The sequence below is a fragment of the Plectrocnemia conspersa genome, unplaced genomic scaffold (genome assembly GCF_051122295.1).
Source record: "Plectrocnemia conspersa isolate PC_06_02 unplaced genomic scaffold, ASM5112229v1 ptg000009l, whole genome shotgun sequence".
Classification (NCBI taxonomy): Eukaryota; Metazoa; Arthropoda; class Insecta; order Trichoptera; family Polycentropodidae; genus Plectrocnemia; species Plectrocnemia conspersa.
In genome coordinates, this window is record NW_028277173.1 from 29525695 (window position 1) to 29549924 (window position 24230).

Here is a 24230-nt window from a genome sequence, read left to right on the forward strand (position 1 = left end):
ATTCTGGTTAGTAGCACTTAATCATCAGTTTTATTTATTGCAACTCGTGGCTAACAAAACAATGCAATATATACTGCTAAATATTGGTAAAAGTTATTTTTGTACCTGTTGTTTTTCCTCCTGACCCAATGCATTTCATTGTCTTCAATGTATGCTATGTCAGCTTTACTGCCCTCATATTTTTGTCAATTGGTTTACATGTAGTGATATAAAAGGTTGTCATAATTTCAATATAAAAAATTAGTTTATAATTAAGTTAAACACGAATAAAATAAAAAAATATATATTTGTTGTTATTACATCGTTTAGCATGCGGGAAATAATAAAAATTGGTAACACCGCCACGCGTCCGAGGGACTTAACGGTGAAGCGAGTAGCAACACTTAGGCGCGAGCGTCTTCGCTTTGTCGGTCGTGTTTTCTGTCGCTCCGCGAACACTCTTCGAACTTTTCCTTGGCTTTTTTGTACGCCGACAGAGCGCAACCCACGCTTTCGAACAGCGATCTAGTATTCAGCCGCTCAGAGATGCGATTTTTCGGTTTCGGATCTTCCGCGTAGGCTCGACTTTGCAAAAGCACAGTGGTCGCGACCTTCAATTTTCCTGATGACGCACACGTCAAATTCTCCTTTGAAAAACAATCTCCCTGTAAACAATAATTACTCATTATTATTATTATTATTCTACTAAAATAATAAAAAGGAGACTACGCTTTGAATGCTATCGATTCATACTTAATTTTAAAATTGGCAACATTTAATTTTTTATACATTCACATATATTTATACAATATTTTTAATATGTCCAGTAACTTATACTCAAATTGTCCAACGGCGTGAAAGTATCCAGTACTTGGTTATAACATTATTGTAAATATATTGTCAGAAAAATGACGATATATACTGGTATAGCCTTTTCCATACTATGCACATATAACTACTTAGTTACTGTCTCAAATTATTCGAGTAGTTATAAAATTTTATTCAAGTGCACTTTTTAAGATTTCTAGGCAGACCAAAAACTAATATATATATATTTAATTAAAAGTACGGTGAAGAGTGCCAATGGGTTTATATAATTTTAACAGCACATAACTGTATTCAGGTAATTTTACTTTATTTTCATAAAATTGATAATCAAACATCTATTATTGGACATATTAATAATTAAAGATCATTCGATTACAATTCTCATGTGTCTTCTAAATAAATCAACTAGCCCGATGGACCAGTAAAAACTCATCATCATCATTCCTACTCTGTGTCCAGTTTCATATATCAAATATGCAATCTCACCTGGACGTCGAAAGGCACTCCAATTGTGGATATCTCCTTTAAGACGCCATGGCCTCCGATAAAGTATCGCTCCATCTCCCACAGTCGCTCGTTTTTATACTTAGGATTGACCGCGTTCAATGCAGATTCTGTACGTCCTGGAGTTGCTATCGGTAAACGAGCTCTACAATAGCCTTCAGTTCTGCGCCTTCCCCAAAAGTCGCACGATACCACTTCGAAGAATATCTGAGGCGCTTCGTATATAAATTCTAAAACAATTTACTGTATAGAATCCAATATTAATTGCTAATCGATTATGATCCATACCTTTTTCCGAATCGAGATCAAAGTCTAAGTGCAGTTCGATGAGATGACTAAAATGTGCATTCTTTTCAGGTCCTTTTATAGAAGAAGTATGTGTGATGCCTTTCAGATCGTCGTCGCATTCAAATCCGCATGGAATCTCCACTGAATATTCTACGTATAGATTATCATATTCGAAACCGTGAGCAGATAAGATCTCGAATAACACTACGGACCTTAGCAGACGTTTAGAAGGCACCGGAAACTCTGCATACGACTTACGTAGACGAATATCGTTTTCGTACCGAGCTATCTGTGAACGTATCGGATGTTAATATTGGCGAATACGATTAAGTCGCAACTTATGGCTTTTTACTTACTCGTTTTACTGTTTTAGATTCTGTCGCTTTGTATTCATTTATGCCGTCAGATATATGCTCAATTGAATAATGGAAGAGTTGTTTCGAATTATAGCTGACTTCCAAGGCGTATGGATTATTTTGTAGATCGTTAAAATCCGGAGTGACTCTCAAATGCTTCTCATCCGGATACCACGCCATAGTAAACAAGACATGTTCCTGAATTAAACTAGATTCTCTGAAAAATATCAAATTTTTATAACAACCAGATTCAATACTTTGATTAAATTACCTTTTATAATCGTTCATATCGACAACGATGAACATCTTTTGACAAACGTCTACTGTATCCTTTCCTTGTTGAGTCTCGATGCTTTCATTCTTCTCTAAGCGCTTATAAATGTTCAAATCTTCACTAGTGTCGGTAGTGATACTTTTTCGTTCGTCATAATTATCTTTATCGACATAAGAGAGTATCCTCTGTCTTGATGGTTTATGTTCCGAATCTTCATTTTTGGCTTTACTATCATCTTCGTTGTCTTCTTTAACCAATTCTGAGCTATTCCTGCGAATCTTTTCTTGCCATGAAAATGATCTTTCTTCGTAGTATCCGACGTTTTCAGTCTCGATTTGCTCCTCTCCAGCTTCCGATGGAAAGTCTATTTTCAATATTGGAATGGTTTCGTTTATCTCCTTCAGTTTTATTCTACATATAATAAATGTGACTCTTTTATTCTAAGTAACAAAGACACAAATTGCAATCTTTGCATTAATAAAACTAGATTTGCTTACTTGAATTTAAAATGTTCAATAGGTTCTCTGCTGGTATAAAAACCAGATATGTAGTTGCACTTTGCAAATGCGTACATTTTTGACATGTTGTGTACCTACTGTGTTTATATGTTTGTTGTCATGGATACTACCATAGATATTTAACAATTAGTTCAGCTAATTTCAAAATGGAATAAATACTTCTTATAATTATTTTTATCATAATTTACAATGAATATTAAAAATATAGCTAAAATATAATATAAAATTACGGTGTAAAATTAACACAGAAAAATCTAAATAATATGTTTATATAATTTAAAACCATAAATCGTTCCTTGCAACATGACAGGCTTTAGCCCAATGCGTTACAACGGGGTAAGCACAGTCAACAAATATTATGTAAGTTGTTAGGCACTATATTAAAATCAAAGTATGTAAATTAATAATAGACAATAACAGCTTACAATCAATAGATGTTACTGAGCGCCATTTGTCTCGTTTTATTTAAATTGTCTATCACAATAATTATCTGTAAGATAAGAAAGACGTAACACGTGATAATCGATTATAATAATATTATATAATCTTTATTCTGTTATCTTAAAAATGCTTTTTTTTGTAAAACGAAGGAGGGATGATATAGTGCGATGACTTGAGACAATGGTAATAAAGCGGTTTTAGAAAATGTGACGTTACACACTGATTTTTATCTGAAAATATATAAGTTTTGTTTACAATTCACTTTAAATAATTCATATGCGCATCAGTAGACTAACTAAACTAAACTTTTTATGTATATATGAAATATATAATCATGGTATTACTAATATTTTAATTATATAATTTATAGGTAACGTTTTGGCAACTGGAGGTGACGGGTGGCAATTAGACACGGATTGAGCCGCTGCAGTAGTATTTTTAAGGCATGTGGGGGGAGCATACTTATTTATTTATTATAGGCAAATCTGTGCGGCAACTTGGTTACACTGACGTGACGGCGATGGAGGGCAGCACATTCTTTGGGGGATCTCGGCAGGAAAGCGATGACCGGCGGTGCCTCGTCCGTCGAACATTTACATAAAATTGTAAAAACAGGAGGGGATAGAGGGTAAATTTTACGAAAAACATGTCACATAATTTATGGAAGCTGCCGTATCTGGAAACTTTTGTTCTTGTAATATCTTATATTAATTTATAAATATATATTATTAAATAGTATAAAAAAAAGAATACAGTAAAACCTCGATATAACGGACTAATGAGGTGTTCGTTACAACCGAAAGTCCGTTATGTAAAAGTATGTGTTCCGAATGTGTTTTTTTAGTAAGAAAATAAACGGTACAATATAATGTCAGCGAAGTTTACATAAATCGATTGAAAATATTATGTGCTTTTAAACAATGATAAAGCTTATTTCACAAAAAAAATCTGAAATAAACACTACGAAAATAAAATGATAAATCAAACATGAAATCCTCTCCATCACTACCATTACACAACATATGTGTTATTATTATAATCACTATATTTAGCCATAGCCCTGTTTTTTACAATAAAATAAGTAATTAAAACAAAATTATCAATCACTTAGACACAAATTACGGACACCCGAGACACTATCAAAAACACAATAGACAGTAAAAACATCACCGACGCGTGTCTACCGAATTTCAATGAGAGAGAAAAAATTACATACGAGTAATTTGAGTCACGGAACGAATTAATCTCGTAAGTAAATACACCATTGTATATTTATATTTTATTAAATATAGGTTACTGTTATTTTATGGCATTCGCAATGTAAAGAAAATGTTCACACGATGGTCTAAAAACTATTTTTGAAATCTGGCAATACTGAGCTATACGCTCGTAGCTGTCATTAACGGAATGGGCGTAACTGCTCTCTATGATTTAATTTATTTGTTGTACAATTTATGATCGTATCAGTGCGCTATTATTAAAATTTATATTTTATTTAAATGTTGTAAATTGTCATTGTATTTTATTTGACAAAAAAAAATAGTAACCAATATGAGCAAACATATATAAAGATATCGATAAAGAGATAAGATTAAGCAGTAATACAAAAAGTATATCATTTTAGTCAAACGTATCCGTCACTAAGTAGACGTTAGAAAGGTGCAATTTAAAATTGGAAACTTGATTGAAAATAGGTTTCATGAGAAATTTGTGAAATGGACCCGCAACTTCAAGATGCAGAGAGACAAGCTGAGGTTATTCCTTTCAATGACCTCGGAAACCCGAATAGTCATTGGATCGAATTATTCAGACGGGTAAACTGATGAGGTTATGTTAATCGTCATATGTTTTTGTTCTAAAATTATGTTTAATTCAGTATGATCAAGACGGAGACGATAGAATATCCATCGCGGAGTTGAGAGATATGATTAGATCTCCGGGATTCAACCGCCAGGAGCTTCCGCAATCGTTCATACACAACTTGATGCAATCCTCCGACATTAACAACGACGGCTATTTGAATCTGAATGAGTTTGTAGAGATGATTCATAGGCCGGAGAACAGGAACATCTTCGGTCACTTGGTCAACCGATATATTAAGTTTATGATTCCGGGCATTCAGGAACGTCGCCATTCAGACACTACAGGTATAGAGTTTTTGAATTGTAGTTATCGAATGAAACTAACGCGTGTGTGTTAAATCTGAATCATTGCAAAGTAGATAGTGTTTTCGTAACGCCCGCGGCCTCCAGACAAACTTCTGTCCTTGAACCGGACGGTCCGATACCTTACGAATGTTCCGCTGCGTTTGACGTTGTAGATTCTCCCGTTGGTAAATGCTAAAGTGGTTTTAATTTGCTCGTATAAACAACATATTAACACAAGGGCGTGGCTCTCTGTACTCACACTCAATAGTATTATCTTTTTCGACTAAACCGATTCATTGTTTGTTTAGTGTGAATCATTTATCATGACAGAAAAAGTGCGACATTGATTATGTGTGCATGGACATCTCGTATTTTAATACATTGCGACCCTAAGGCTAAAAAATGTTAAATTTGCAAATTTACCCCTAATTTTATATTTCACAACAAACATGTAAAATACATTCGAGTGTTATAAATTAACTGATTCATTTCTATATTGTGATTAAATATAAACAGTATAATCTAATGTTTGAATATTGTTGAATTTTATAAATTCAGATAATTGCTCACAAACGCATGAAAAATAATATTGTGTAAGATCCAGTGGCGTAGCTGTGGGAGGGCAGAGGGGGCGAGCCGCTCCGGGCGGCACTTGCTTGGGGGCGGCATATTCGCGATGGGATCTTCTAGTGTGGTTATTAACCCTGAATTCACTAAAATATATATAAATCCACGAATAACAAGAGCTTAATAATAACAAATTTATTATTTTGCAAAATATGTATGGGGGGGAGTTGCAATTTTAAGGATCGACCTGGGCGGCACATACACTAGCTACGCCACTGGTAAGATCCAAATATAAAGTATAATAAAATTAATCTATTATTTTTACATTTATATAGATATTAATGAATGTAATGAAATATTAAAATTTTGACAAGTTTAAAACCATTGATAAAATATTTATTATCTCACTGACTAACTTCATGCCGTACACACGGATCTGTGTTATATACATATATATATATATATAATTCTAATAATAGCTTGTAAATAGCTGATAATGAATTCACATTACATTCATAACTAACTCTTGTATTTATTATCATTGATAACGAGAATCTTCTGTTATTATGAACAGTCAGATTATTTATTGACTAATATCATATGTTTTTTATCTGATAAACATATCATTTTGCATTGATTCCATTGAATAAAATTATATTATGCATGAATATATTACTAACAATGAATGGCACTAATCAAAAAAAATATTCTGTGTCGTGTTGTGTTTGTGTTGAATGTTTTTACATAGGATATGCTTACGCAGATGGACCATATGAGGAGGAGTATAAGTGTTGGCCACCAGCACTCTGCATGGTTATAGTGTCTATCGTAGAGTTTATACTTTATTTATACGATGCGCTGGTGGATCATCCGCGCGGAACTGGCCCTATAGCCACAGAGCTCATATACAACCCTTATAAGAGATTCGAGGCGTGGAGATTTTTCTCTTACATGTTTGTCCATATTGGGTGAGTACTTTTGATACTTTGATAATATGTAATGAGTTAGGTTAAAATGATCTCAAATACATTTCACATCTAAGTACTTTTATCTTCTCTATTCGATAACTTCATAACTGCATGAGACCTAATGATTAAATCAGAGACGTCATTGGGGGGAGGGGGGGGGGCATTTGCCTCCTTTGAATTTGGCTACAAAAATGCAAGTCATTTAATGAAATATGATTTTTAATGAAATCTAAATATTAAAAAAGACGACTACCGACTAGCCAACTTTTGCCTTGAAATTTCGTGTAAATATGTAATTTCAGTGAAATCATATCGGAATACATTTTAACCGGTAGATATATATTTTTACAAGGAGGGTGCAAAAACAATTATCACTTCTCAGAAGTAAAAATTCACGTCAAAAGCAATAAAATTGTGTCGACGCTCGGTAATGAGCATTTCCACTGCGACGGCGCCGACACGATTTTATTGCTTTTGACGTGGATTTTTGACTTTTGAGAAGGGATTGTTTTTTGCGCTCTCCTATTGGTCAAAATTCGGTTTATATGTTTTTTTGCATCACATAAACAAGCAGCATGAGTTTCATATTTTAATTTATGTTACAATAAAATGTTGAGAACCATTAAATTATTTTATCAATAAAGCAACATTTACTATAATATATACGTGAATAAAATAATCATAAGTTGACAAATGTGAGACGTAAATAAAATAATCAAAAGTTAATAAAATTGAGACTTAAATAAAAAATTAAGAACCACTAAATTTACTTTATCAACAAAACAAAATTTACTCTAATATATAAGTAAAAAAAAATAATCATATGTTAATAAAAGTGAGACGTAAATAAAAAAGTTTATAATAAAAAGTTAAAATAATATTGCGATCCACTGAATTAACCAGGGCTGCGGAATCGGAGTTGGAGTCATAAAAAATCGACCGACTTCTACTCCTTTTTAATCCTTTTCACCCTGACCAATATTTTTTTAATTGTTCCTCATGCACCATGCGTTTTAAATCAGTCATATGAAGTAAACAAAAGTTTATATGCACTTAATCAAATACCCAACAACAGCCGACCGTCCACCTGCCGGATGCCACATACAATGGCGTGGCACTAATCCAAACGAATGACATCCAGGGTCATATTTACATATGACATATTAGAAATAGTATGTACATATATGTACTAATTACTTTCACACCTAATATGCTAACACATCATCTGATTCACATCCCGTCATAAAAATTCAGAACTCAACATCATTTCCAATATGTATAGAAAAATCACGTAAATTGTGTACCAAAAATGATTAATTATTTTTTGTTCTTTCTTTAATGTTATTTTAATGAAAATAATTAATAATAAAAAAATTAATATCTTTTCGAAATTTTTAAATTCGGAGTCGAAGTTGGACCTTGCGAAAAAGTCGGAGTCGGGAAAAATTTTCAATGACTCCATTGCTCTGGAATTTACTCTAATATATAAGTAAATAAAATAATCAGAATTTTATAAAAGTGAGACGCAAATAAAAAACTAGAGAACTGCTGAATTTGCTTCATCAATAAATATAATATAATAAGTAAATATATTACAATAAATAAAAATAATGATAAATGTGCGACTTAAATTAATAACTTAATTAAAAATGTTGAGAACCACTGAATTTATTTTATCAATAAAGTAAATAAAATACAAATCACAAATTAATAAAAGTAGAAATTAACTATAAAAAATGCTTTAACAAAATGTCGAGAACCACTGGATTTGCTTCATAAACAAATATAATTGTATAATATAATAAATAACTATAAAAAATTAATCAAAACAATTTTTAAAAAAAATTAACAATACGAATTAAAAAAAAAACACAATGTAAGAATAATGTACACATATGCTAAAAAATAACTTACTACTCAAAGGTTAAAGTATTTTTATATTTTTTTTTTACAATATCTTGAAACATTTGCTCTGTTGTTAATTTATTTATAAATTTGAGTAAAATTGTTTATTTATTTATGTATTACAAATTAATTAATTACACATGTAGCTTTTGAATTAAAATATGTGTAATTGGTTTTTACTTAATGGTTTGTAAATATTCTTAATTATCTAAAGTATATTTAATTTCGTATGGAAGTAATATTTTTATAAATTTGCTATCACCCAATTTTAATATGATGCAAATTTACAAATATAAATTTTTGAAGAAACTTATGGGATCAATAGTCGGTGCACCCTAATTATTATTATTTATATTATATTAGTGTATCAAAAGGAATAAAATGTTCTAAATTATGGTAGAAAATACATTTTTAATTAAAATAAAAACATTTAAAAATCAATCATTCAGATCTGAACCAAAAACTGTTATTTTTTCCGAAACGAAAACCGGAGCCGAACTGATATATTTTTTTTAATTGAACCGGAACATAAACCGAAATGAAAAAAATAATGGTCCTGAAAAAAGCTAATGATACAGATCTAGTTTTTTGTTGTTTTAAAAATCTTGTACAGTGTAATAGAAGATGGTGTATTCACTCTCTAAACCATTTGATTGCTGAATATAATATATTGTAATATAATAATTGCTGATTATGACATCATAACTGAAAAAAAAAACAGATACATTTTTAATGGGCAGTAGAGTATTTGCATCAGGTTCAAATAATATTATTTGTATTAAGTAATTCATTGATATTTAGATAGTATTCCCATATAATTCGGCAACAAAAGGGTTAATTTTTTTTTTTAATAAAGATCGGTGCATCTGGTCGTCAATCTCTTCGTGCAGCTTTTGCTAGGAATTCCTCTGGAAATGGTTCACAAGTGGTATCGCGTGCTGGTGATTTACGTGGCCGGAGTGTTTGCCGGTTCTCTGTTCACTTCTATAACTGATCCGTCCGTTTTTTTGGCCGGTGCATCCGGTGGCGTATACGCTCTCATAACGGCTCATCTTGCAACGTTGTTTTTGGTAATACAGTATATATATTGACGAGCAAAAAATACGAGCTTCAAAAATACTCGGTAATGCTTTTAGAATTGGAAAGAAATGGAGTTTGCCGTGATTCAACTGTTGGTTTACTTGTGCATCATCGGCACCGACGTCGGAACTGCCATTTATAACAGATATGCAGGTGCCGGGGAAGAAGGAAACGTCGGTTATGTAGCTCATCTGGGCGGAGCCATTGCTGGTATACTATTTTTTTACATATTGTGTCTTAAATTAAATGTAGTAGTTCAGGATCAATTTATATTGTTTAATACTGTTTTAGGCTTGCTGGTGGGTATTGGCGTATTGCGAAATCTGAATGTTAGACCTTGGGAAAAGAAGCTCTGGTGGTGTGCTATAATATTATACTTTGCATTAATGTCCACTTTTATTTTAATGAATATTTTCTGGTCTGATCATTTCGCGCCATCGAGGCCTAATTACAAATAGTTTAATTGCTCTTTTTGCATCTATGTCAATCTAGTGTGGTCAATGTACAAATCTTTCACCAAATATGCTTCGATTGCCTATGATTATATATAAATACTTAAGGTTTACAACTACAGCACAAAGATGCTATCTATTAAACAGATCGTTGCCATTTAGTATTTCTCGGTTGTGATTTATATTGAAATTCACTCGTGCCTTTGTGTTAAATGTACTCGAACATTTAATCGCCTTAATGATTGTTTAATCGATACAAGAGTGTTGATATTTAAAACTATATTACCGTAAAGGGTAGCCTAATGTCCATAAATAATATAATTATGTTAAAAGTTCTTCATATGGAATATATCAATGATCCTAAATGATGCCGATGTAAGACTTACACTGAACAATTGCACAATTTAAAGTCCAGCCATCAAATGGTAAAATGTGTCTTTATTTAAACTTAAGTAAATACGGGTGATACGCTTAAATATTTTTCAATTTATGTATTATGCGTTTTAAAGCATTGCCGTTGTCTTTTTTATTGTTGATTTTTAAAACACATTAAGCTTTTTAAATGTGTAATACATATCGATGAATCTGTTTTGTATTTTTTTGTATATATATATATATATATATGGACAGGTTTGATTTTATATGTTCATAATGTAATGTATTTTTATATGTCTATACATTTTTATATACTATTTTATTCAAGTACTTTTCAAATTGTTTAAATCGTGTATTTTGTACGTTTTTATAAAGTAATACAATATATTTTTCTGTTATAAGTTATAACACGTGTAAATTTATTTATAACTAACATAACTCAACTGGATTATCTTGACAATTTAATAAAATAAACATGCTCCAACTGGCATAGTTTGTCAATTTAATGCATACTAACGATGGGTTAATAAAAACTATTAATACTATTGATATCCTTTAAATTTTATTATAAAAGAGTATTAAATATAATACTTAAATATGATCACAAATTCTTCAATTATAAATCAGTCGTTTTGATACACGAATTGAACCAATTAAGTTGGAATGTTATTTTTTAAATATAAATCCTAATACACTGGAATAATCATAATACAAAATTTCGCTTTTAGCTAATATAAAATAATTGCACGATATAAATAAACATAGGAATGTCATATATTGTATAATATATAAGATATGTCATTAAAATCACATTCCGAATATTTTAGTGGAGTGCGTGATGAGAGTTTCCAGCACGTTTATCTCTTGCGTTAGATCGGTGCATTGCGAAGGCACCGCCATCAAAGTCGGAGCGAAAACAGTGCTCAGATTATGAGCCGTCATCTTGTTAACGTTCGCCAGCAAACTCACTCTATAATAAACGTAAATATGTAAGCACGCATTCGACACTATTTACACGAAACATGTTTACCTGTTCAAATGTTGAATCATGTATTGAAGCGTGTTATAGTGCGCCGGAGGCAAGGCGGTCAATGTTTGACGCAGTGCGGTTATTTGCTCTTGAGTCGTTTTCAAGTCTGATATTAAATTAACACATATTTTAGTTTTGACGTGTCAATTGGTCTAAGAGCATGTAATTCAATAGACACTCACATATGATATCAGTTAAACTTTGATGCAGCTGATGGGTTAGAAGCGGAACGGGGAGCAAACGCAAGTACAACTTCAAACATCCTGCTACCACGTTTATGTTGTTATACTCTGAGAGATCTGCTGCTTCTCCATCTTATAAATAAATAATGATATAAGTCCTGGGGCTTAGTTTAATAACCACTTAATAGACACTAGGATACAAATATAGATACGATCCACACGATCGCTTCGCTGGGATTCCAAAAATGGAGAAATTCAAGAGAATTCTCATATTCTCTAAAATAAAATCGTTAGCATGATATTATCATTCAGCAGTAATATGTATCTACTAGACTAAATATTATGTACGTTTTCTATTATAAAAGTATGATCTAATCTAATTTGTCATAGAAACAGGTCACCTGTTTCTTGTATCAATTACATTAGTCATATAAATAAAAGCAGATAGGTAATGATGACAAGGAATATTGAGATTGTCTGGTCCTGATAAACTAACACTATTTGTGATTTTAACTTACTATTCTGTAAGAAAAATATATGTTAAAAACAGTATAGAACTAGTATTTAAAAACGAAACGAATAGAATATAAAGTTTTAAATGAAAATGGAAAACATCAACAATGTAGAAATACGGCAGTATAAGCATTAAGAATAGCTAAAAAATGGTATGAAAAGTCGATAGATAAAATAAAAAATGACCTGAATAATTTACCCTAATCAGAGAAACGTTATAATAAATATGGGGATTGATGGAAATATATATAAAGATCATCATATGATAGCAGAAAAAGTGAATACATACTATATTGAGAGTATAGAAGAGATTGTGAATTCAATACCTTAATTAAATAAATTAGTACAATGCAATTTAGAGTATCTTTAGAATAAATTCAAAACATAATTAGAATAAATTTACAACGTAAATAAAAAAAAGGAACTTGTACTGATGAATTAAATGTAAATATAAATAAAGAAAGGTGGGAAACATTAGGAACTAAATTACATTATTTAGTAGATAAAGCATTCTTCGAAGGAGAAATACCTGATAATTTTAAGATTGCTACTATTATACATATATCTAAAATAAAAAATAATAAAAAGGTTGAGGAAATGAGACCAATTAACATGTTGCCTTGAATGGAAAAGGTGATAATAAAATATGTGAACAACAATCGGGATTCAAAGAAAAACATTCCACCGAGACTGCATTACAAGTAGTGATAAATGATTGGGTGTTGGCCAAGGATACAAGCAAAATCATTAGAATGGTTTTCTTCGATTTCAAGAGAGATTTCAAAACAATTGACAGAAGTTTATATAATGTTAAATAAATTATAAGTATAAGTGAAATAGTTTTAAAATGGTTTAATAATTATTTTAAAAAGAGAAAGCAAAAAGTTAAAATAAATTAAGCTTAATCTAAAGAGAAATACAGATAGATTAAGGATAGAGAGGTATAAGAAAATGAGTACGGCCAGGGGAATATTATAAGGAGATGTAAATTTGTATAATAATATTCCTAGGACAATCCTCAAAAATAAAAATGTAGCGTGTTTCCTAAATAGACTAAAGAAACACATTTGTGCCTTAAGAACTAATTTATAATATTAGTCTTTTATTATATTCTGTTTATGTTTTATATGTATTTTTTGATTATATTTGTTTACTGTATGAACCAATTAGCTATATTAGCCAAATAAATTAATAAAATAAAATATTAATTTAAGTTCCTTTTTCTACAAATTTAAAATTTTATTTATTAGTTAAAACACTTAGTTTCACTTTTTACTGACAATAACACATTTCTTCCATTAAATAATCGACATTGGTTATTTAAAATGTGAATAAAATAAGCTTTCATTCTTAAAATGGAAGTCTTATTATTTTCATTCTAAAGATAAAACAACTACTTTATTCTCAAGAGTCAATGCATAAAAACAAATATACACAGAATTTACGTGAACGATGAGTACAGAGTTGAATTAGAACAAGTAAAACATTTTATAAGCCATATTAATTTTAGAAAAAAATAAACATAGGGAAAAGCAGGGATTATGATAAATAAAACATATATAACAATAGCAAAAGGGGGTGGGGTGGATATTATAATAATTTCAACAACAGTACCACAGAACAAAAAACAATACCGCCCTGTGTACTTACACATACCAGTACTGCCCCTCAGAGCTACCAACCAATTACAGGGCAGAAATTTAAAAGCATGTGATTGACTGACTGATAAAAATAAATAAGACTAGTTTGTATTGCAAGTTACTGAATTAAATTATGTTAATTTTTCTGCTATAGGATTTGTTTTACATACGGCAGTATTTTACAATATTTTAAAATAAAATGATTATTGCTCACTGCAACGATTTTGGTTGTTCTTTGATATTTTAGTCAGTTTCTGAGTGTATAGGACAATAGTTTTTAACTTACATTTTCAAAAAAGTGATGTTATTAATTATTATATCAAGATTCAGAAGTATTAATTAATCAATACCTTTATCGAGTGCCATCTTCAGAGCTTCAATCTCGTCAGCAAACCCCGAAATTCTGTAAATGCCCTCTTGTTGCATTCCTCTAGCTTCGATCTCCTTCGCGCATTTCTTAACCACAAACGGTAAAGTACTGGAATGTGCGTTGAGCAACGTAGTCAAATCTATTCCGAAGACACCTCTCAACTTTTTAAGATCGGGCATGCAATGGTTCGGAACCTGCTTGGAACACTTCAAATGAGCAATGAAACCGCAATCTAAAACAAACGTTCTTATTAAATAAAATAATAAATACAAATACCTACACTTTAAAAAAAAATACCTTCGCATTTAACACCTTGAGCCGTGAAGCCCCAAAGAAAATTTGCGCAATACTCGCACCAGTTCAACCCCTTAAATGTGTGCATCTTGAAGGAATGATCTTTCGAATATTTCCCGACTAATATATTGGAATCGACTTCGTTATTTATAGCTGGATTGATATCTAAAGCTTCTTCTTCGACGTTCAACTTTTCGATGGTCATCTCGCATTTCCCCAACGATTCCTCAAAACTCGTTTCATCTGTCTTTTCGCTCGCGACGCTCTTCTCCGATTTTCTAACACAAAATATAAACAGTTAAGTAAAATTCACATACAATACAACGTATATCGATTACTTTTTAGAAAGCGCCCTTAGGCGTCTTCGATTTAGGGTCACATAAGGACTCTCTCTATAAGCTGCTTTTTCGTGCATCAATTCTGTAATATGAGCTGCATGTAGTTGCATATGTCTGGTTATCAAACCATCTGCCGTTAATTCGTACATTGATTCGTAACGCTTATCTTTCACGTAATATCTTCCGTCATAATACAACTTAAAATGAGATATCTCATTGTTGAATCTTTAAAAAAATATTTATTATTTTTATCATAAACTTTAAATTTATCTATATCTTCGTATACCTCCACGAAAGAGTGTAAAACGCATTGTTTTCTGATCCCTTTCTCACTAGATACGATCCGTTCGGTTCTTCTCCTAATAAAAGATGAGCTTCTTTGTGACTTATAACGCCGTGGTATTCGGGTCCGAAGTAAATAGGTCGATCGACATTTTTTGTGCAAATTATCGCTTTGGGCGTTGGTGCTTCGAGTTGTAATTTATAAACTGGAAAGATTAGTAAATTTATTGTAACAAAGCGCTTTGTTTTCAAGTGTATTTAATGTAGTTTTAATTACGTTCTGGCTTCCAAAGGTTATGACGGCGGACACCGACGGCCATTTTAAATTCCCGTTTCTTGCCCCATCAGTTTGACAGCTTACTGTCAGACAGACTTTTTTATTTGGTCTTAACACAGATATTTTCGACTTTATTCAATAATTATGTCTAGTAAAAAATAATTTTCTTTACAACTGATATTATAGGATTCAATCAAATACTATTTTCCTAATTATGATAATGTATAATTAGTTATATTTATATTTTCTGTATAAGCTATGTATATGTATTTAGATGGAGACAAATATGTTAATTGTTTCTAATTTATTAAGTAACTATAACTACCATCATTAAAGATATAAGTGTCTTTTCAACTCTAATGATTACATTTTCAACAAATAAATATGTATGTTTTGTCTCGATTATGTGAAAGCGAATTCGATGTATGAAAATGTCATCCTTTCCCTTACGGTGCAAAGAAAAATCGTGTTGAAATGAGGAATAAACAATTATTTCAAATTTGAATATACGAATATTGCTAGAAATTTCAACAATTATTGTACTATTGGTAATAATGCATTAGACATTGTTTTTATTACTAAGCTTGCATATTCATATTTATGCTCCCTTGAGGTACTCCCATCGTAGGATACCGCGGACTCGACGGAGATTCCTTGGTAGTATCGGTATTTTGTCTTTTAAAACTTGAGGAACATTATCTTTCGATACTGCAGAGTTACCCAACTGTACGAGACCAGACGTAAAATTGTGTTTAATTAATAAAAAGGTTTCTACTTCAACAAACATTTTGTAATATATTTAAATTTATGTTTTTGGTAAAACATACATTACAATTTACATATTAAATTGTTAATAATAATTTATGTTTAGTATATAAATTTAAATAATTATTAAAAATAAAATTAAATCAGCAGTCACTCATAAATATTGTTAATATCCAAATATAATACTTAACAAAAAAATATATGATGTATAACGTGAAGAAAATCCGTTAATCTAAACATTGCAATTCACAAACAAATTAATCTGATTTCTACTATTTTAAGAATTTTTTTAAATAAATTAAAAAAAAGTCTTTTTGGTTATAAAATATCGCTTCAAAAATATATTATCCTTTAAGCGAAGAGTAAAAGTGAAGTTTAAATAATCCGTTTCAGTTTTTAAGATCTATTCTGCACAGCTCAAAATAATAAATTGTAAAAAATAATATCTTTTTATACGAATTTTACGCGAAACAATGAAATCCTATAACATAGTAGTTTTTCAAGTCTTGGCTAAGACTTGGACGATTTTGCCCAGTCGGGAAACGTACGCATGTCTGGATAAATGACCATTCCCCAAGTGGGGAAGATCGCCCATGTCAGCAAAGTCGTTATCAATTTCGGGCCGATTCCGGCGATAACCTTTTAGTTAAAAACAAAAAATCTCATATGTAGATAAGGACAGGTAAGACTGTTTTGTTGTTACTGTAATTTCTCACCATAGAGCGAGTTCTGATATTTACGACGCCTGCAGCAATAGCGTTGGGCGGCGTACCGACAGGCATGAGAAACGCCATAGAACACGCAACAGAAGCCGGAATCATTAGATACAAGGGATGAATTTTGATGGCGACAGACTGTAAATAAAACCCCATGTTAAAACTCGTATAAGCGAATATGTTATCGTAGATGTAGAAAATGTTTAATTTGACAAACAAAGAAAATGAAATACATACCAATTCGGCTAGCACTGGCAAGATGATATTCGCAATGGCAACGTTTGAAGTAAACTCGGTGAGAATTTCACAAAAGACGATCACGAACAAGAGAAGAACGGCTGGAGGTAGAACTTCAAGACTAGTCAATGGTTCACTGAGCAATTTGGTCATTCCGGATTTTTTGATACCTTCGGCTAGAGCAAAACCACCGCCTGTAAGCATTGAAAATCCATAAATTATAACATTTATTTTCAAAAGTAAAGTATATTTTACAGCTAAATGCAGCGTGTAGTATAAACTCATCTTTGGCAAAAGGTAAAAAATACTCACCGAGCAAGAAAAGAAGACCCCATGGAATTTTATCTTTGAGTATCTGCCATGTTACAATACCCTGACCTGGTTTAGCTGGAAGATCATCCGCTGAAAATTTGAAATTAAATTATTATTGTAGCGGATAACAGCGTAAATGTATATTTCAGTTCTGTCAGTATACAGAAAATGGGAGTCAACGGTTTTTAAACATGGTAGGCAATACGAGTAAGGACGACATGTATCACGTCGAGTTCACTATTAATTGTGAGACATTGGCTACACAATTTACGCTTTTTTTTTATCCGTTTCTACAAACGCATGCGTGATGAATTGCCAGTCAGGGGTTACAAACTGTCGACTTATCTTTTGTTGCGAGTGTAATGAAAATAGGAAAAAATATTTAGGGTTTATTTTACTTTACCTGTTGCTGGTCGGAAGAACTTTAAAAAGTCAAGTGACATAGGCAGCACAAACATCATGATCACTATAAATATCGCCGTAACCGCGTCCTTCACTTTCCTGCAACATACATTCATAATCATTACAACTATATAATTATCAATATTAGCTAAATAAATTATTAAAAAATAAAAAAATTACATGTCAGTCATGACGTCTGCCCAGCCTGGCATGAAACCAGGGCTCCTCAGAAAGTATAGGATCATGGCGAGGATGAATAATACACCTGCACTCTATATAAACATGTTATTGTAGAAATTCATTTTTTTTCTAAATTTTTTATTCATATACGAACCTTTTCGTGCCATGTCATCGGTCCTAGAGATTTGTATTGTTCGTCAATTACTTGACGAGCGACATCAGTTCCAGTTTTACCCAAATTAACGTTCCTGGAATCTTCGCTATTAGGTCTACGATAATAAAAAACCCTTTATTATTAATGTATCTTCTGACATTTTAGTAAAGTAGTGCTCAAATAGTATACTATGGGGGGCCTATTTATTTATTCACTTTAGACAAATAAACTAGGCGGCACTTTGGTAACACTGGTGTGTTGGCAGCGTAGGGCAAGACATTTTTTGGTGGACCGGCGAGGCTTCGTATCGTTTATCTCTACACACTTACGTACCAAAGAAATTCATAATTTAATTTGTCTCAACATAAAAAAAATGAAAATACGTGGGGATAATCCGCCACTGTTAATTATTGTAGATTAGGTAGACAAGATAAAATGAAGAATTTTAATAACCATAGTGTTTCATTGGTCCTTCGAAGCCCCGTTAAAATACCTACTTGCGAAGGGATAGGTAGTATGTAAACAAAAATAACTCGAACTTCTCCTCGCAGAGAGAATTGAATTATTATGTCGTTTGATACAAATACATTACAGGATTTAAATTAATACTATTAATACTATGTAAAATGTTAAATTACCTAAACATTCCCATAAATATAATTTGTAGCGTGAGCCAAACGCAAAAATTCATCAATATCATCGTGGGCACGTTGTACAGCATCCAATATAAAAAATCTACTTGAGGAGCTTTTGGGAATAAACTGCAACACAAAATATAAAATAAATATTTTTTTTAAGAATACAAAAGTAATAAATGAAATCACACCTTTCAAAAGTTCCTTTGAGTGTAATATTTGTTGCCGTTCCTACAAGAGTACCTGTACCACCTAAAGAAGATGAATATGCGATTCCGACAAAATAGCACGTTGTCACTTTACTGGGCATCGGTGGTCTATAAATACGATGTATATTACTAATTAACAGTATGAAATAATCACAGATTTTACTTACTCATCGTCTTCGTCAGCTGCTACATTGCTGGATTGGATTCTTTTCGAGCCGTAGTTTTCCGGATCTTTCTTCTTTTTAATATACATATCTCCGAGTCCTTGCTGCTCCAAAACTTCCAACACCGCCTCAGTGATAGGCACCATCATGGTGACGGCGGCCGCATTCGACACCCACATAGATAAGAACATGGTGACGAAATTCAATCCAAAGTTTAGCCTCCTGTGTGAACATCCGACGATCTGAATGCTCTTCAAAGCGACCCTCTTATGAATCTTAGAATGTTGCAGACCGGCAGCGAACATGAGTCCACCGATGAACATCATGTTTGTTCCTTTCATGTACGATTGACAAGTCGGTTCCGAGTCCAAGATTCCCATGGTTGGAAACAATACCACTGGTAGCATGGCGGTGATTGGTAATGGTAGAGCCTCAGTTACCCAAAAAGTTGCCATTATGATGACGACGTATAAGCATTTAAAATCCTAAAAATGCCATAATATACATTTGTGCAATGACAAAATGTTAAATACATCAATCGATACTTACAGGAGTATTTTTAATAATCGGTATGGGAATAAATATAAGAGGCGTTAGGACTACTAACACAGACCTCCAGTATACTTGAAAGAAACGTTTTAAACGAGTTCCGAAAGAAAGCATAGGAAGCCTGAAACGAATGCAATTGTAATAATAAAGAAATTTTAAGAAGTAATTTCAGCGTGGTTAGTGAAATAATTACGTTGAAATTACGACGTTTGACGGTGGCGGTTCCATTTTTCAGTATATGAGTTTGTTATATTTAAAATTATATAGTATAAATATTATCCGAACATTGAAGAGTGAATGTGTTTTTTATTTATAATTAAGTCTCGACCTGTAACCAATATGTTAAACAAATATAAAAAATATTGTATCAAATATAAAAATCAATAGAAAAACAAATAAAAGTTGTATAATTAACACATGTACAGTAATTCAAATGCAAAAATGAAAAAAAAAACTAAAAAAAACACACTAATACACCAATATTTTGAACTTTGGTCCGAAATTTACAATAATAATATGTCAATTATTATCTATAGAAAATGTATTTGAATTTGAAAGTCGTAAACCACAATTATTTTCATAGTAACCAAATAAATAAATATATTTATGAACTGGTTTTGAAGTACAAAAATTCCTATGCTCAAAATGTATGAAAATTATGTTACAGGTCTGCTAAATGTAACAAATATCTTTAATAACTTCTTTGTTCATTTTTGAAAACAATTAACTGAGAAATACAAACTTTAGACAACGATGAAAACACTATAAGACTTCTAGATCCTTGCTTTTTTTCAATTTTTACAAAACTAACAAAGATGAAATAAATGAATGTATTAAACGTTTAAAAGTCATTATTTTACATATTTAGTCTATTATATACAATTGTTTTAAGAATAAATCTTAAAACACTTGCATATAATAAACCTAATATTTTAAAGACACAAGATAACGTATAGGGCAATATTATTTATACCATTTATATCAAAAATATATGAAAAGGGTCATAAGTGTTAAATTTTGCGTAGAAATAAATTTACGGGGGCATATTATTTATTTTACTATAGTGGTCCGGTTCCTTCGTCCGCCTACAGTGTGTATCTATACTCTGTGCAGTACACGTGTCGTAGTGTTTCGAGCTTTGTGAAACTACTTTTTAATAATCTAGTGCCATTTAGTAAGCGAGGAGCAAGATGAAAGAATTCACCAGGACATAGAGATAATGGAAATGCGATACCAATGAAGATGGACTGTGAACATGGTCGCGGACTATTGCTGGATGTTGAAAAGAAACGAACTTCAGCACAGCCGGAATATTCATAAATATCGTTTTAATTATTCAACTTGAATTAGAGGCAATGTGTAATAATATGTGAAATTGAATTGCTGAAAATAAAAAAATCATTGGATGAACAGTACAAACAGACGAATAGATAAATTTGAATGAAAGTCCGATAGTTACTGGTCTGCACCCGCACCAAGTCCAGTCGGTGAGTTATATTATATCCTTACTAGAGTGAGTAAGAGAGTGCGTAACACGACTCTCTTGGTGCTCAAAGAGCGAGAGTGAGATGCAAAGCATATGTGCGTGTGACTGATGTATCCGTTTGCAAAAATGCATCTCAAAATACGTGACACACATGTATACGTTTGAGTGTATTGGCGAATTTATCCCCTATTTTCGACAAAATGTTTCTGCTGCGCCGATGAGTGGTTATTATTATTTTATTCAACGCGTAAATATATTTACTATACTATACTATAGTACGGAGGAATACTTAAAATCTCAACCCAGTATTTTTTATATTTATGTAGATATTCAAATTATTAGAAGCAATGTGTACTAGAAAAAGTTAACTAACATTTTTGCCAAAAAATTGTATGCTCAATATTATTTTATATTTGGACCAAATATCCAATACGCTCATTGTTTTTGACGTCTCTTGTTTGACGTCTATGAGCTGTCAAAATGGCATTACCGTATTTTATAAAAACCGGTATTATAATAATTAATTTTCTTGCTCTATATATATATCACAATCGTGCTTTGTATATGAACATATGTGTATCGAAAATTTCATGTGCCTGAGTGTACGAAGGATGACAGTTGGATGAGTTAATATCACTCCTCGGTCACATAAAAAATCATTGAAGCAATTAAATTAAATATTAATTAAAAACATAATAGAATTTATTTGTAGCACTCCTTTTTAAAAATGTTATATGAATACTTGTTCATTTTTCGTGTTTTAAGTCTTTAGTTGTTAGATTTTTATTTTACACATTAAACTTCATTTTTTCAGAACATGATATTGAAAATGACACGGAAACTTTTGATTCTGCCGATACAATTGAAAATAAAGTTGAGGTAAATGAAATGTAATAAGTAAGCACATAGTATGTAACACTACAATCTTAAGTGCTGTTTTTTCTCGTTCTAGTCACATGTAAAGCGCGAATATGGTGACAGCAGTGAATATACGCATACAGACAATGTAGACGACTTGTTCGAAATAGGTTAGATATATTCATATACAATATACGATTACATTTCAATTATTGATTATTTTATGATTTCAGAAATGCACGATGTTAAAGAAAATATACTTAAAATAGATCCAATTGCTGTGGAAATATATAATCAAATTGATAATGTGCAAGCGGAAACGCAAGTAAAGCCAAATTCATTTTGATCTATGTATTTGAATGTTTACAACTTATATAAGAATTATAATTTCAATTTTAGATACTGGAAAATCAAAAATGTGTCAGCGTTCAACACGAAACCGTTCATATGCACGACGATTATTATAATATTGAAACTAAAAGACAACTTTCACAACACATTGAAACGCATTCCGACACTTGTGAAACAAACGATAAAAAAAATATAGGTAATGGTCATCTTTCAATTCATATGAATACTCATGGCGACGTTTGTAATTTTGACTGTCAAGATTGTGGTAAAACCTTTGAAACTAATCAAAAACTTTCCCGTCATATGCAAAGTCATACGGTCGATCGTAAGTTTAAATGTAAAAATTGTGGCAAAACATATAAGACGAGTCATTGTCTCTCACGTCATATGGTTATTCATACGGATGCTTTTAACTTTGAATGTGTAAAATGTAGTAAATCTTTTAAGACTAATAGTAATCTTTCACGGCATATGCAAACTCATAGGGATGCTCGTAACTTAAAATGCGAAAAATGTGGTAAAACATTTAAAACCAATCAATGCATTTCAAATCATATGAAAACTCATAGGGCCGCTTACGACTTTGAATGTGATAGTTGCGGTAAAACATTCAAAACTAGTCAATATCTTCTAACACACATGGATACTCATATCAATACTAGTAATTACGAATGTGAAAGATGTGGGAAAACATTTAAAACCAAGCATTATCTTTCAAGTCATATGAAAATTCATAAAGATGCTCGTAATTTTAAATGTGTAGAATGTGGTAAAACATTTAAAACTTATCATTGTCTTACGCGTCACATGAAAGTTCATAGGGTTGTTTGTGATTTTGAATGTGTGAAATGTGCTAAGGCTTTCAAGTTTAAGAAAACACTTATGCAACATATTTTAACTCATTCCGCCACAAGCGAATTTGAAAGTAATAATTGTGGAAAATCGTTTATTTACTCTGAACATGAACATTGTGATAAAATATTTCAAACGGCTACTCATAGTAATACTCGTAATTTCGAATGCGACAAATGTGGAAAAGCTTTCAAATTTAAGAAAACACTTTCACAACACATTTTAACTCATTCTTCTATTAGCGATTTTGAAAGTAATAATTATGGAACATCGTCGAAAAATATAGACACACTTTCAAATCATATGAATACTCATAGTTATGCGTGTGATTTCGAAAATTGTGGTAAAACATTTAAAACTGATAAATATCTTTCCCGTCATATGCAAACTCATAGTATTGCTCATGACATGGAATGTGAAAAATGTGGTAAAACGTTCAAAACCAAACAATATCTTTCGAATCATATAAAAACTCATAGTTTTGCTCGTAACTTTGAATGTGTAAAGTGTGGTAAAACATTTAAAACTAACCGCTGTCTTTCACATCATATGATAACTCATAGGATCGCTTGTGACTTTGAATGTGAAACTTGTGGTAAAACATTTAAAACTAATCAATATCTTTCTTATCATATGCGAACTCATAGTGTTTCTGGTAATGTTGAATGTGATAAATGTGGTAAAATATTTAAAACTAAAAAATATCTCTCATCTCATATGCATCTTCATAGGGAAAAAATGTGGTAAAACAT

At 31.5% G+C, this 24230-nt stretch overlaps 4 protein-coding genes across 7 annotated transcripts; 1 reads left to right on the top strand and 3 right to left on the bottom strand.

Annotated features, from left to right (window-relative positions):
• Positions 1-269: 269 nt before the first annotated feature.
• On the bottom strand, positions 270-2947 carry Mks1 (Meckel syndrome, type 1). The gene is made up of 6 exons (XM_088192057.1): positions 2727-2947; positions 2227-2640; positions 1956-2172; positions 1600-1888; positions 1294-1541; positions 270-644 (listed from the first exon to the last, which is right to left on the bottom strand). The coding sequence occupies exons 1-6, from the start codon at positions 2810-2812 to the stop codon at positions 384-386; spliced, it is 1515 nt and encodes a 504-aa protein (XP_088048183.1). The 5' UTR covers positions 2813-2947; the 3' UTR covers positions 270-383.
• Positions 2948-4564: 1617 nt separating this feature from the next.
• Positions 4565-11087, top strand: rho-4 (rhomboid-4). 4 transcript variants are annotated; one of them, XM_088192059.1, is made up of 8 exons: positions 4565-4798; positions 4883-5002; positions 5065-5335; positions 5410-5520; positions 6666-6870; positions 9632-9845; positions 9912-10065; positions 10147-11087. In XM_088192059.1, exons 2-8 carry the CDS (start codon positions 4904-4906, stop codon positions 10311-10313), a joined length of 1221 nt encoding a protein of 406 aa, XP_088048185.1. In that variant the 5' UTR covers positions 4565-4798; positions 4883-4903; the 3' UTR covers positions 10314-11087. The 4 variants fall into 4 exon arrangements, with proteins under 4 accessions (XP_088048185.1, XP_088048189.1, XP_088048186.1 ...); XM_088192063.1 differs by lacking the exon at positions 5410-5520; XM_088192060.1 differs by lacking the exon at positions 5410-5520 and having other exon boundaries at positions 4565-5002; positions 6651-6870.
• A 137-nt stretch (positions 11088-11224) lies between these two features.
• RhoGAP5A (Rho GTPase activating protein at 5A) lies at positions 11225-15714 on the bottom strand. Its single transcript, XM_088192058.1, has 8 exons — positions 15609-15714; positions 15336-15537; positions 15050-15274; positions 14715-14989; positions 14398-14649; positions 11895-12026; positions 11713-11818; positions 11225-11652 (listed from the first exon to the last, which is right to left on the bottom strand). The coding sequence occupies exons 1-8, from the start codon at positions 15649-15651 to the stop codon at positions 11490-11492; spliced, it is 1398 nt and encodes a 465-aa protein (XP_088048184.1). The 5' UTR covers positions 15652-15714; the 3' UTR covers positions 11225-11489.
• A 1021-nt stretch (positions 15715-16735) lies between these two features.
• LOC148232588 (protein I'm not dead yet-like) lies at positions 16736-20159 on the bottom strand. The gene is made up of 12 exons (XM_088191349.1): positions 20125-20159; positions 19932-20052; positions 19386-19867; positions 19201-19326; positions 19013-19135; positions 18375-18489; positions 18221-18312; positions 18042-18139; positions 17639-17728; positions 17327-17520; positions 17090-17227; positions 16736-17012 (listed from the first exon to the last, which is right to left on the bottom strand). Exons 1-12 carry the CDS (start codon positions 20157-20159, stop codon positions 16884-16886), a joined length of 1743 nt encoding a protein of 580 aa, XP_088047475.1. The 3' UTR covers positions 16736-16883.
• Positions 20160-24230: the final 4071 nt, after the last annotated feature.

Coding starts and splice junctions, on each gene's coding strand:
- rho-4 (XM_088192059.1), top strand. CDS start 4,904: ATGGACCCGCAACTTCAAGATGCAGAGAGACAAGCTGAGGTTATTCCT. Junction 5,336..5,409: donor TCGCCATTCAGACACTACAG/GTATAGAGTTTT, acceptor ATTGCAAAGTAG/ATAGTGTTTTCGTAACGCCC. Junction 10,066..10,146: donor TCTGGGCGGAGCCATTGCTG/GTATACTATTTT, acceptor ATACTGTTTTAG/GCTTGCTGGTGGGTATTGGC.
- RhoGAP5A (XM_088192058.1), bottom strand. CDS start 15,651: ATGGCCGTCGGTGTCCGCCGTCATAACCTTTGGAAGCCAGAAC. Junction 11,819..11,894: donor AAGTTTAACTGATATCATAT/GTGAGTGTCTAT, acceptor ATTTAATATCAG/ACTTGAAAACGACTCAAGAG. Junction 11,653..11,712: donor ATGATTCAACATTTGAACAG/GTAAACATGTTT, acceptor CGTTTATTATAG/AGTGAGTTTGCTGGCGAACG.
- LOC148232588 (XM_088191349.1), bottom strand. CDS start 20,159: ATGGAACCGCCACCGTCAAACGTCGTAATTTCAAC. Junction 19,868..19,931: donor CGATTATTAAAAATACTCCT/GTAAGTATCGAT, acceptor TGGCATTTTTAG/GATTTTAAATGCTTATACGT. Junction 18,140..18,220: donor GCAGACGTCATGACTGACAT/GTAATTTTTTTA, acceptor TGTATGTTGCAG/GAAAGTGAAGGACGCGGTTA.
- Mks1 (XM_088192057.1), bottom strand. CDS start 2,812: ATGTCAAAAATGTACGCATTTGCAAAGTGCAACTACATATCTGGTTTT. Junction 2,641..2,726: donor ATTGAACATTTTAAATTCAA/GTAAGCAAATCT, acceptor TATTATATGTAG/AATAAAACTGAAGGAGATAA. Junction 645..1,293: donor GAGTGCCTTTCGACGTCCAG/GTGAGATTGCAT, acceptor TATTGTTTACAG/GGAGATTGTTTTTCAAAGGA.